We start from the raw sequence: 14325 nt of genomic DNA on the forward strand, positions 1-14325 counted from the left end.
CATTAGGATGGCTATTAAACCCCCTCAAAAAAAAACCCAGAAAATAATAAGTGTTGGTGAGAATGTGAAGAATTTGAAAACTTGTACATGGCTGATGGGAATGTAAAGTGGTGTAGCTGCTATGGAAAACAATATCACAGTTCTTCAAAAAATTAACAGAATTATCATATGGTCCACCAATTCCACTTTTTGTATACCTAAAAGTGTTGAAAGCAAGGGGTTGAACAAATTTTTGAAGACCTATGTTCATAGCAGCATTATTCACAACAGCCAAAAAAACCAGAAGAAACCTAAGTGTCCATTGATAGATAAATGGATGACCAAAATGTGGTCTATATATACAATGAAATATTATTGAGCCTTAAAGAAGAAGAAAATTCCAACATATACTACAACATGAATGAACCTTGAGGACATTATGGTAAGTGAAATAGGCAGTCACAAATGGACAAGTACTGTATGATTCTACTCATATGAGTTGCTTAAAGTAGTAAAATTCATAGAGACAGGAAGTACAATGGCGGTTGCCGGGGTTGGGGATGGGGGGGGGGATGAGGAGTTAGTGTTTGATAAGCACAGAGTTTCACTTTGGGAAGATGAAAAAGTTCTGGAACTGATGGCAGTGATAGTAACACAACATTGTGAATATACTTATCACGTTTGAATTGTACACTTTAAAGGACTGAGGTGGTAAATTGTATGTTATGTATACGAGCATATTACCACAATTTTTTAAAAAAGCAAAAAAGCAGCAGGACAAAGAGAGAGGGGGACTAGACCCCATGTCAGGAGCTGTGGGTTCCCATATCAGCTCCACACCTACTGCCTGCGAGAACTTTATAAGTGAGCTTGGCTCCCTCACATGTACAATAAGGCAGTTGGATGAACTTATTCCTAAAGTCTTATCCACATGTCAGATTCATTCAGTGTTCTATATCTATTGCTTGTGTCCACGTGGATTCAGCAGTGAAAAAAAAGCCAAGTTCCTGTCCTGAAGTTGACATTCTAATGGGGTAGATGCACATTAACTACACAGACCACATATATGTGTGTCAGATGAAGAAAAATAACAGCCAGAGAGAGTGACAGGAGTGCTGTTTTAGATAAAGTGGGTAAAGAGGTGACATTTGAGCAAAGATTTATTGGGTTGTCAGAAAAGTCATGACGTATTTTTTCTGTTTTTCATTGCAAAAATGTGTCATGATTTTTCCAACAACACAATAAATGAAGGGGGAGAGGGAACCATGAGGACACCTGAGGTAAGGCTCTTGGTGGAAGGCATGGCTGGAGCAGTGAAGAGGACAGAACACGGATTCTCACCTGTACAATGGATTTTGAAATCCAGGTCCTCACTGAAGAACCGTGTGAGAGTCCATTCTTCAAGGAGCCCTGTACCCCACCCTTGCCCCAGGGGGCTTACCTGACAGTACAAATGTAGGTGCCGGAGTCCTCCCGCCAGGCTGGCACAATCCAGAGAGCACCATCCTGGACCCATAGTCCTGTGTCTTCTCCCGCTGGGATCATCCTAGCAGAATCATTTTTCCGCCATGTCACGCTGACATGGGGGCTAGCAGAGGCCCTCAACCAATACCGCATCTGGGGGCACGGCAGGACCACTGGCTCCCCTTCCACCTCGAACTTGGTTTTGAAATGTTTGCCACGAAACTGGCAGTTTCCTGCAGGCACTGAAGGACAGAGACCACAGTCAGACTTTCAGCCCCAAACCTCCCTTTGATGGGCTCACCTGAGGAAGCAGTGTGTCCCTAACAAAGTGGCCTATACCCTGGGCACCCCCATTCTCCCCCTCCCATGATAATGGTTTTAAATCTCCCAAATACCAAATTTATGGCAGCTAGCAATTCTGATTTATATTTTGTGGGAAAAGTTAAATCAGATTCACGTGATAACAAAAAAAATGATTAAAAATGTTGGCCATATTTCTCACTTGGCTCCTTATCATTAAAGTAGATCTCAGCTAAGTTCAGATCCAAAAAAATGCTTCGTTGACAGACCTGTAGTTAAAATCCAAAGACACCTTTCATCAAGGGTAAAACACCACTTCTTTGGTTCACTCTTATGGCAAGAATGGCGGGTGCCCAGAGCAAGGACCGGGCAGCACAGGGGATGGGCCAGAGGGGGCATTTGTCACTTAACAAGACGTGAATATTCACAACTCGCTTTTTGTTAATTCTTTGATTTCGTATTTGTGTTTCATGCTCTTTCTTTTTTAAAATTGTATTTATTGAGGTAACAAGAGTTAATAACATTACATAAATTTCAGGTGTACAACACTATAGTTTGATGTCTGTGCTCGCCACCAGAAGTCTAGTTTCCTTCCATCACCATACATTTGAGCCCCTTCACCCACTTTGCCCTCCCCACACCCCCTTTCCCCTTCGGGAACCACACCTGGTCTCTTGATAACAACAAAACCTCCCTAGATAAACACCTGTTTTCCCCAGAGAAGCCACAGGCAAGCCCTTTCCAGCTGAAAGAGTCACTTCTGACCTGTGCGTTCCTCAGGCTGAATGGTGAAGGAAGAAACACCCATTATCAACAGGTACACGATGAACATTGTTCCCAGCAACTTCCAGAGCACACAGGAAGTGGAAATCTCAGGTCTTGTCCCCTGTAGCCTAGGGGAGAAGAGAGAGGGGTCACCAGGGGCCACAGACACCCAAAGAGAGAGCCCCTTGAATATGGTCCCATGCAGGTTTCACCTGAAGATGGAAACCTTTTTACCTAGGTTGTTTAACAAGAAAACTCAACATTTTGGGATTTGTTGTTCTACATCTGTATTCACCAAATACACCTAACATCACATCCCCAGAGCACTAACAAACTGTCTTGGACTAGGGGCTCCATATTCTAAGTGTCTCTCTCTCCTGCAGGGTGCCTGAGCACTCCCTGCCCCTCAGCCTGAGATGCAGTTTCCTCAGCTAAGGCCACTCTTCAGGTCCTCTCCTCCTTCAAGTCTTTGCTCAAACATCACTCTCGGTGTTTTACACAGGAAGGTCTTCCCAGGCCTTCCTGTGTAAAACTGCACCACCTTTCTGCCCCAGTACTTCATTTCTGCTCTGTTTCTCTCTATGGCATTCACCATGTACCATGTCTCCTCTCTCTAGAATGTCAGCTCCATGTGCACTAGGGTCCTGTTTTATTTTATTCACAGTTATGTCCTTAACTCTTATTTGTTGAATGAATGAATGAATGAATTAATTAATTAATTAATTAACGAATAGAAGTCAAACGATCTTCATATTTTACTTGTCAGAGATCTTTTCCTAAAGTCCCTATGGATTAACTCTTATTTTATATACACTATGCTGACATGCGCTAAGGGATTCTATAGACTGCTCTCTGGTCTAGAGCATCACAGAGGTCAGAAAAAGTGAATAGCATACACAAGTTCATGAAGCATTCTTCCCCACAAACCTCCCCAAGATGATCAGCCGCCTCTGTGTATCCCTGTAGTCCCTCTCACACTACATTGAAATAGCCTATTGTATCAGCGAACCATTGCCACAACGATACTGCTAACAAACCACCCCAAAACTAATGGCATAAAACAATAATCATTTGTTCTCGCTCACAGGTCTGTGGATCAGAAGGGAGTGGGCTGACCTAAGTGGGCTGGGTTAGGCTTGGCTCCAAGCTTCAAGTGTCTCTCATCCTCCCTGGACCAGTGACTTCCTGGAAGATGATCTTCTCATGTGATGACAAAACGTAAGCACTGTGAGCAAAAGCACTCAAGACCTTGCACAGAAAGAGCTCACTCTTGTCTGCCCACATTCCATTGGCCAGAGCAAGTCACATGGCCACACCTGCCATCAGTGGGGCAGGGAAATGTTCCCACCTCTAGTGGGAGGAGCTGCAAAGTTTCACCAGGAGAGGAAAGAAATGGAAGCAATCATGCCATCTACCACACCTGTTTCTTATCTGGCTCCCCGTGGGTGAGGACAGCCTTGAGCACACAGGCCTAGTCTTATTCACAGCCCTCACGGCCTACATGGTGCCCAGTCCCAGAAGGTACCAGGGGATATTTATGATTAAAAGTATACCAGAGAGTTGGGAGTGATGAGTAAATCCAGAAAGAAGAAAAAATCCCTACTGTCACCTTTCCCCCATTTCCTTGAAAAAGTTTGACTCGTCCTCTGTTCCTGCAACAGATATATATCATTCTGAATGTCTGGGCTCACAGCCATTGGCTGGGCAGGTATATATCATCTGGGCTCACAGTAAACCCAGATGGCCCTTACCTGGCCAGGGCATGGCTGGCAAACTGAGGAAGTGATTCTTGTACTCTAGGAACCCTCCCTCATCAGTCAGGAGCCATCGGAAGGCATGGGCTCAGAGTTTCAGTCTGAATTCCCCCTCCAGTGATGAGGGGCCGGAGTGAGCAACGAAGGACCAGACATTTTTCCCTTAGCTGGCTGTCTGCCCCAGGGTTGTCTTCCCTAAGCTCTTCCTGCTTCTGCATGGTCCCATCCTTCACATGTTTCTGAAACACCAATGTTTCCTGTAACTTTATCTCTATCCCACCCTCAGCTTCACCAGGTGCCTTGGTTAGCATAAGTTCAAGTCAACATTGACCAAGTTGCTTTGTCCCTTTTGGACACACATTAGATTAGCACATCCCCAACTGTACTGGTCTCAGCCAGACTCACTAGTTCTCTAGTAAGGATATGAAAAAGTAGGAGTTAGATAAACCAGGTATAACAAATGCCATATATCCTAATAAATGAAAGAACTCTAAGATGTTGATACAGGAACTGGTGTAATAGGGGCAGCTACTGTGCTAAACACTGAGCATTTGCTGTTTTATTTTACCTCCACGATATGAATATCATGCCAGTTTTACAGATGATGTAACAGAAGAGATTAAAGTGGTTAAGTAGCTTGGCCAATAGGTTATAGCTTCGAGCAAAGTGTGAAGTTTAAGCCCAGAACTAATGATTCCAAAGCCGCTAGTCTTAAAAAATATAGTTTCTGTGACAGATGCCGCTAGTTTTCTTCTCCAGTATCTGTCTCCCTGCTTCCCCAATAGACACCTGACTCTTAACTGAGCACATCACCATCCCACAAGATGACTACATTTCCCACCTTCCCTTGCACTAGGAACATGACAAAATTTGGTCCAATGAAATGCAAGTGGAAATGCATGCTCCTCCTAGGAAGTCTACTCAAAAGTCTCTTCAAAAGATTTTAACATCTCCACCAGCCTTCCTTCCTGCTGGCTCTGTGTGGCTATGATGGCTGGATTGCAGCCACCATCTTTGACCACAAGATGAAGACCACTTGTTGAAAGGGGAGAGACCACAATAGAAGAGCATGAGTCCTTGGTGGCTTTAGGGAGATGCACACACCCCCCTAGCCCCCTGCTTCCCAGCTACCTTCTTTTATATGTTCAGGCTTCCCGTCATGCACAGCCAAACCTAACCCCAAAATGTTAATTTTCCAGAGTTTATGAAAAGGACCCCAGGTTCGGGGGGAGGTGGGAGATGTTGGGAAAATCCCTGTCAGGTATTGTTTTCTCATTGGTCTTCTTTCTGATACTCAACAGTTTCTGTTGATTGACTCTAAAAAAGTCACTTCAAAGGCAGAAGGAGCTGTGAGTCCTCCCCTCAAATGAAAGCACCCCGTCCCCCAACCCAAGACTCAGGTTCAGGCTTAGCCTTGAATTATGTGAAGGTTTGTAACCATGTTTAAAATTATTACACCACAAAGTCAGGTTGCATCCATTCAGGGGTAGTTGCTAGCTGAAGCTTCACAGAGCTCCAGAGCTGAAAGAATCTTCAAGAAATCTAGTGCCATCCCTTTTTTTCCAGACGATACAAGGTTGGATGCTAACCCTCTTCTCAAAATCACATATCTGGTCAGGGGGAGAAGTAGAGATGTTTCAACAAGGACACTGTTCCAGTAAAACAAAATTCTAAAACGTTGTCCTCTTCAAGTAACAGCCACTCCCCACCTACCCTCAACCCCCGCGCAGGTTCTCCAGCCAAGAAAATCTTCATGGTTTCTCCCTGTGGACTTTGGCAAAACAGCTGCTTTACTGTGACCTTTCCAGGAAGTGGCTTCAGATAATTAAACCACAAACACAGTAGTGATAGTTTTCAATAGTCAAAACCCCAGAGAAAGGCTGGAACCCAGATCGCCATAGTGTGGGAAACAGTAAGTCTTTGGCATGCCCAAAGGAAAAAGAATTGGCCTTGCAGAGGTTTGCAGCAAAACACTTCTCTCTCCTGCCCTACTTTCTTTAAATGTGCCTTTAAAGTACAGACAACTTGACATTTCTGCTTGAATCTAAGTTGACCTTCTTACTGGAAGAAAGAAATTTTAAGGGCAGCTCACTCCAATACTGGAGTTTCAAGTCTATCATTATTATTATTATTATTATTATTATTATTATTATTATTATTGTCAAATAACCATGTTTCACCACACTCAGTGTAAGAAAACAGAAAAATGGGATGAAAAACCAGGGCCAGGCATTTTTTTTTTAATTGACAAAAAAACGTGTAAAGAGTTGAAGGAAGGAGAAGAATGCAGTGAGGTGAAAAAGAGCTAATAGCTGATGACACAGCACTGAGCCGGCCTGGGGTGGGTGAGCAGCACTTCCAGCAGCATCACTAGGGTCCAGGTCACTGTTTACCTGCCTTTGACGCCCAGGTGACTACCTCCTGCTCATGGATGGTACCTGTTGCCTGAGAGAATGTAGGTGTTTACTTCACCTTTTAATTTAATTTTGAAAAATCTCTCTCCATATATATATCTTAATTCACCTAGAAAAATTTAACTTTTCTTTATATCTATCTTCCCCTTTCTTCTGGAAGTTTTTAGGCAACTGAGTTTTAAAATTCTGAGTCAGGCAGTACAGTCATCTAAAAACAAAAACAAGGTGACAGGTCCTGAGTATTAAGGAAGCCAAATAGCTGTCAGGCCTTAGGCAGATTCCTTAGTCACTCCCAGCTCATAAAATAAATTCCTAAAAACCCAGACATGTTGTTTCAGGCATATGGTACAAAGCCTTCTGAAAGCCATGGGGAAAATAAATATCTACATCAAAATTAAGCTTGGAAATTTTTCTTAAAAATTCAAAGCTCCAGCAAAATTTTTAAAATTTTGAACTAAATCTCTGGAAAGCTCAGAATGATAAGAGTCTGTGGGGTCAAGAAGATCCTCTAGAGAAATACATAACCAGATTTGAGGCAGCTTTTATTGAAAATTTTCCTGGCTCAAAGCAGAACCCTTGATGGTTGTCCACAAATTATTTTTGTTCTTTAGAAACAAGAGAAGCTAGTTCCCCCTGCCCTGCCACTCCCCCAGCCCCCCCAATTAAGGCAGTTCAGAGCACCACAGTGGGACTATTTCTGGTCTGCATAGGACAATGGCCATGACAGATTAACAGCACCTTAATGTCCTTGACCCTGGTGTGGCCTGGGGAGACAGATCGCTTACTGGAAGTCATGGTGCCTAAAGACCCATCTTTGGCAGAATTGGGCATTGGGCCACATTGCAGTCAATCTCAAAGAGGAAAACCTACAGAGGCTAAGATTTGGCTCCACCAAGGGTTATACACTCTCTTTATATTTTACTTTCTCTAAAGCCACCCTTCTCCTGTCAAACCTTTTGAACTTGACCAACTTCTTCTTCAAGAACCATTGACTAAGAGTTTCAGTAAATCAACCCAACTCATCTTCCCACTCATTCAAACCCTCTGTTCACACTGCATTCCCAGTAAGACTGAATCGTTCAGAGGCCCCAGTGGGCTGGACCATCGACCAAGACACTTGCTTCACCTTCCTCCTACATGAGGCCCTCCCACAGGCCAACCCCTGAGAAGACCATTCCACTAGCCCATAACAGTTGCTGTCCTTCTCCAAAGTGACTGACATGGAAGCTCTACCCAAGAGGCCCTTGGCAGCCACAGTAAAAATCCACCAACCTTCAAGTTCTCCCAGCCTGACATTCGTATAAGAGGGAATCACTGCTCTGAACAGCTCCAGAGGGCAAAACTCATGGATCTGGTACAGTGCGTCATCCCCATCATGAACTTGAAGCCATGGAAATGGACTCGGATACATTAAGTAATTTACCCAAGGCCACGGAGCTAATGGAACAACAAAGGATGCAAACCTGAGTCTATACAATCCTTGGTCTTGATACTCATTCTCTGCTCTGTAGAAGCATCAGAACCTGGAGCTGGAGGGATCCAGAAGCCATTATGCTCAGCAGCCCCCCCAAACAGTCTTCCCAAACCCAGCATCCTCCATAGCTGGCCAAGATGGACACTTCCAGTCTTGAGAAGGGTTTGCGATCAGAAACTTCTCTGTCATTTTGGAAGGCAAATTTGTCCCTCCCCCGCAAGCTTCACTCATTGGTCAGATTTCACCATAGGGGTCAGCTCAGAAGTCATTCTGCATCTTCCAACAGCCCTGAGAATTTAAGTGCACCAGACAGCATTATGGAAAGCACATGGACTTGAGAATCTGACAAGGGATGGCAGGAAGAACCCTGCCTTTCTTCTGTGCCAGCCGGATGGTTTGCTGCCAGCAGGTAGATTCTGTTGCCTCTGTGAGGCTCAGTCTGCTGGTCTGTTAAATGGCTGTGGCCTGGCATACATCACAGGCGGGTTAGATCGCATTTGGTATATAAAGCGGTCAACATGGAGTCGGCAAAAAGGGAACACTCAAAAGTGGTCGCTCTCATCAGCATTTTACAGAAGCAGACCCAAAAACTCAGGGAGGTAAACAACTTGCTCAAGAACACACAGCTGGAAGACCTGAGTGAAGTGTCAGAGCTTCCCCTGTCTGCATTCTGACTAACTCCTGCTAACAGTCCAGCACACAGACTGAAAACTTTCTGGTATCACAGCCAATAACTTGGCTAACATCATGTACTACACTAAAAAGGTGTGCAAGTTTACCTAATGGAATAAAATAAGCCTATGTGCACATCCATATTATAGAAGGATATTTAACATGTACACGTACACACACACACACACACACACACACACACACACACACACACACACACAGAGCCTACCACAGAATTCTAATGTTTTCACTCAGGTTGAGGTCTTAGTGGTTCAGTCTTTAAGCACACAGGACAGAGGATTGAAGCTGGATTCTCTCCTTCACTCTATTAATTAGCTATGTGATCTTGGGCAAGCCACTAAGCCATTTACCCAATCTGGGTCACAGTTTCCTCATCTCTAAAATGCAAGGGTGGGGCTGTTAAGAGCTCTATGACACCTCCCAGGTGTAATACCCTAGGGTTCTAAGTCAATCTGGATTTGGGATTTAGGCTTTCTCCTGGGCACAGCTTTCATTTCTAAAGGACCAAGTCAGAGGGCTTAATCAGATTACCGCTGAATTGGGTCCTCTCACCTGCTTAAATCTCCTAGGCAGCAAATGGCAGAGCCAGGATTCAAGATTTCTGAGTTCTCCTGGGTATTGGGAGTTTCAGCTTAGGCTACTCCTTGGGTAATGTTAATTAGTAACTGAACATTCTGTGCTGGCAAAGGGACAGTAGGTATTATGAGCAGATACACAGCCTTTAAACTGAATGTTTTTTTTCAGCCTCTTGTAATCTGAGTGGGGAAAACATCTCAGATGTATGAACTATCCACCATCCAGAAAACCTGCCCATTTAAAATATACCACAAACAAAAGAAACAAGGACAAAAAGATCTACACAGCTGAAAAACAGCCAATAGGCACAAAGGCATGTCTATTTTCCTCACAGGAGAAGGTTTGAAGCCCTTTCAGGGCCTCTTTCTGTTTATTTGTGTGAGCGTAGCTATGGTTTCTCAAACTGGCTTCTTGCATTTTCTAAAGATGCCACATCAGTATCTCTCATCCCACATGGTCTTCTGTTATGTGCGTGCACCACCCCATTATCAAAAGGTGGAGTCCAGCTCACCTCCCTTGAATGTGGGTCAGCCTGTGCCTCGAGTCTAACAACAGAGTGATGCTGGGTGAACTCTGAGGCTAAGTCAGGAAAGGCCATGCAGCTTTCAATGGTGTCCGTGGGACTCCTGCTCTGGGGAAAGCCAGGCACCGTGTAAACTGTCCAGCTACCCTGATAGCAACTTGCGAGGGAGGCCACATGCAGGAAGGGCAGGTTGACAGTCCTAGCTCTGCACATCTTCACAGGAATCCCCTCAATGGCACCAGCCATGTCAGTAAAGCAATCTTAGACTCTCCAGCTAAGAATCACTGTTTGAACTCAGCCAAACCCCGTGGAGCAGAAGAATTGCCCAGCTGAGCCCCTCTTAGTTTCATGACCTACAGAACATGTGAGTTAGAATAAAATGTTCGTTTAAGCCACTAACTTCTGGGGCAGTTTGTTTTACAGCAATGGGTGACCAGAGATGCTCAATTAAAAGCATGTTAGAAGTAGCAAATTAGAAAGAGGGAGCGGGCTAGTGGAAGAAAACACACAGAGAAAGAAATGGCAGCTGATTGCCCAATAACAGGGGAGACAGAAAAACCACCATGACAGATGCAAGAGCCAAAAACTACAGCGACTGGGGTCCTTAAGAGCAGATGCCTCCCTGAGGCTCCTGCGGGTATCAGGGTGCCACAGCACGAAACACTTGATGTTCATAATGAGTGCCCTGAACCACGAAGAACAGTTTAAATTTTGTTCAGAACCCTCTAAGATGGGACAGCGCCTGCCATATGTGATTGGGATAATAATGTAATTACCTTCCAATGTATTTCCCTTCTTGCCATCTCTAATGCTTCTGCCACTATCGCCCCAGGAAAGGGGAACAGCGAAGTCCTCCTCCGAAAGGAGGGAAGGAAGTGGATATGACGTAGGGGAAGTTCCTTCCCGGTAGGAAGGGGAAGTAGAAGAGAAGGCTCTGGGGACTCCAGGGTGAAGGGAGGGGAGCCACAAGAGGAAGCAGGCAGAGTCTGCTCCCTTTTATGAGTTCCAAAACCGAGTGCCAAGAGACAAAAGGTAGAAGAGAGAGGGAAGCTGAAAGTAGAGGCACTTTTGCTCTGCTTTCAAATTGGGTCTCCTGAGGAAGCCCACTGTGGTAAAGCATCCCTTACTAAGATGGGGGTGGTAGGGAAGAATGGAAATGATGACATGGCGTGTTTATGTAGAGATAGTAGATAGTAGAGCTCTGTGAGCTCTGTTTTCAAAATGGCCTCCAAAGGCTCTTGTCCTTAGACGGAGAGAACTAGGGTTAGTTCCCTGCTAGCCTCAGTTCTTCACCAGTGGGGAAAAGATCCAGATATTCCCCTGTGCTTCCAGTGGAGAATGGGAGGTAAACCGAGATCTGGGCTGATATGAGGCTGCCAAGATGAAGGGCAAGGTGACCTAGAGCTGAGGCTGCAAGACACTCAGTACCTAAGAAGCAGTGTGACCAACTGTGGAAACATGTCCTTCCCTGTCGGTGAATAACTGCTTACTTAAGCCCTGAGCTTTTCGCTCTCTGCTCCTGTGGCTTTCCTGGTGCTCCCCAAGATCCTCGGTCCAACAACAGACACTGCAGCATCTCTTCTGACTGGTTGGTACTCATCCTGCTGGTTGGTAAATGTTCTGAGGGTCACGTACACAGATAGCCAGTCTAAGCCAGGGGAGAAATGAGGACATGGCCAAGACACAGAGGACCTGTGGAGCCAGTGAGAGGCACAGTGAGGCCACATTGGTCATAGCCTCAGCTGTGACTCAGCTGAGAGGCCAGACCATTGGTTTTCCCAGCCATGGACCTCATTAGTAGATTCAGCAAGACATGTGCGACCAGCCAGGTCCAGAGACATCTTCATGGAAGCCAGTGAAGACCCACACACCAGCAGGTGTGGACTAGCCACCCTCCCTATCACATGCCCTGGGGACACAGCTTCCCTACTCTCAGACAACTTCCTGGCTAGAAGAAGGTGCTGAGGTGAAAAACCTAAGGACAGAGCATCTACACAAAAGAGACTAAATCAATCCGAGAGAGGCAGAGTGGAGATGGAGATGACATGTACTGATAGTTTTAATTCATTTTTCCTAATGAGAAGGAGCCTCAGCACACAAATGAAACTCGTATTAGAAGAGTTATTAAAGGTACATTTTTGTGTCATTGATCTGCGGTGAGTATAAATTTTCACCATGCAGCATATATTTCCAAAATATTTCCTTCCAAAATCGTTCTGTTCTTAAAATAGATGGGATTTTGTTTTTATGCTAGAAGATCATCTTCCACTCTCTGGAAAATGTGCCCGTCTGGAATAGCTTGACTTCTAAGGGTCACCAAAGGCAGCAGTTTTCCCCAGCTCTGCATCCAGCACAGCCGTGACAGCAGATAAAAGTCAGGCACAAAAATAAAAATTAAAGGGGCTGGCTGAGTGGCTCAGTTGGTTAAGAGTTGGCCTGGGACACCAGCTCTGAGCAGCAGGGCTGCCGGTTCGGTTCCCACATGGGCCAGTGACGCTGCGCCCTCTGCAGCTAAGATGGTGAACAACAGCTTGATCTGGAGCTGGGCTGCCATGAGTGGCCGGCGACGGCATAGGCTGCATCCCCTGCTGCAGTGGGCTGCCATGAGCTACCGTGAATGGCCGGCAGCCAGTGTGAGCAGCCGGCAGCCGGCGAGAGCTGCTGTGAGCTGCCATGAGAGGCCATCCAATGGATGGCGACCACTGCCTCAGCCGGGAAGAGCACAATGATCATAATACCAACATGGGCCAGTGAAGCGACGTCCTCCACAACTAGACTGAAGAACCAAAGAACAGCAACTTGCTTGTTCCCCTTCCCCAATTCCCCAATGAAATATTTTTTTAAAATATAAAAATAAAAATAAATAAAAATTTTTAAAAAGACAGAAAATCCATGTGATTTTTATTTATAGTGTGTGGAGAAAATCCCTTGCCACAAGAAAAACCAGTCTTCAGCCTGAGGACAGCCCAGACTTCCTGGGTTTTCCACAGACCCAAAAATTTCTTCCAAGAAAACCTTTGCTCTACCCTGGATCTGGGGACACTCATTTGTCCTCTCTGGCTTCTCTCAGCTTTCTGATGCCCAGCCAGCTTGTTCCCTGGTGGTGAGAACAGCTCCATGAAGCTGGGTGACCTGAAATCCTGTTTGTTCCCCCCGCCACACCAACTGACCTACACAATGTGGTAGAGAGACTCAACGTTCACCAATATGTGGAAACTTCTACTTTGGGGTATATACAACATTTCACTTCTCTGCACCCTTAAAGTTAGGCATAGCCACGTGACTTGTTCCAGCCATGAAAAGTACACAGGAAGGATGTGGGCCACTTCCAGCCCTACCCATTTCTCTTCTGATGTCCTACCCCCAGCCCTCTCTTCTTCTGCCCTGTGAACCCTGAGCCCTTGTTTATCAATAGTGGCCACATAGGATGAATAGGCCATCCTGATAGGAGGCTGAGGTCTACTGCCATCCATGGATCCACTCACTCGTTCCTAAACATCTGTTTCTCCTTCTGTTAAACAGATCAAACACTTATTTCTCACCCCAGCACTGTGTGAAAACAATCTGATTCCAACAGATGGTCTCTGCAAGTTTTCTTTTGAAAATGGCCTCAAATGGCCATGACGAACTGTAACAGTCTGACGCAGCTGGCCAATGACAATGAGGTAGTATGAGCGAAATACACTTATGCTGTATTAAGCTACTGAGGCGTTTTAGGTTATTATTGCAGTATAACTTAGACTGGCTTGCACAGTAGTCAAAGAGAAAAATTAGGACATTATGTTCATTTTCTATTGTTGTGTAACAAACTTCCACAAACTCAGTGACTTAAAACAGCACCCATTTCTTCGCTCATTGGCTATGGGTCGGATGTTTGGCTTCACCTTGGGAATCTGTGCTCAGGGTCTCACAGACTGATATCAGAGCTTAGGGTCCTGTTCCAAGTGTGTGTGGCTGTTGGTAGAATTCAGTTCCTTGTTATTGTACAACTGAGGTCCGCTCTTCCTTGCTGGCTGTCAGCCGAGGCCACTCTCATTAAATAGATGCCACCTACAATTTCCTGCCCCATGGCCCTCTCCACAACATGACAGTTTGTTTCCTTGAGGCCAGTGGAAAACATCAAATGCTACTTCTCATCTCTCTGACCTCTTGACTTTGACCTCTAGACCTTCTTGTACAGAGCCTACTAGTTGTGTCAGACACACCCAGAATGCTCTTCTTTTGATTGACTTTAAGTCAACTAACTAGGGACCAAAGTTATATCTGCAACATTCCTTTACCTTTGCCATATAAGGTAACCCTATCATGGGAGTTACATCCCATCATATTCATATAGCCCACCCTCATTCAAGGGGAGGGGCTTAGACAAGGGTGTAGATCAGT

At 45.2% G+C, this 14325-nt stretch overlaps 1 protein-coding gene across 7 annotated transcripts in view; it reads right to left on the reverse strand.

Annotated features, from left to right (window-relative positions):
* Window positions 1-14325, reverse strand: part of IL1R2 (interleukin 1 receptor type 2) — a 39690-nt gene that overhangs the window by 15701 nt on the left and 9664 nt on the right. For 4 of the 7 annotated variants that reach the window (XM_019666475.1, XM_019666476.1, XM_019666474.1 and 1 more), the window contains exons 2-3: window positions 2509-2636; window positions 1421-1685 (exon numbers count right to left, since the gene is read on the reverse strand). In XM_019666475.1, coding sequence (XP_019522020.1) covers window positions 1421-1685; window positions 2509-2636 — 393 coding nt within the window. Of the gene's footprint in view, window positions 1-1420; window positions 1686-2508; window positions 2637-9051; window positions 9140-9395; window positions 9469-10718; window positions 10806-14325 lie in introns of those variants that run through there. The other 3 variants (XM_019666473.1, XM_019666471.1, XM_019666472.1) reach the window with 3 other exon arrangements.

This window comes from Hipposideros armiger, unplaced genomic scaffold, assembly GCF_001890085.2.
Source record: "Hipposideros armiger isolate ML-2016 unplaced genomic scaffold, ASM189008v1 scaffold_472, whole genome shotgun sequence".
Lineage (NCBI taxonomy): Eukaryota > Metazoa > Chordata > Mammalia > Chiroptera > Hipposideridae > Hipposideros > Hipposideros armiger.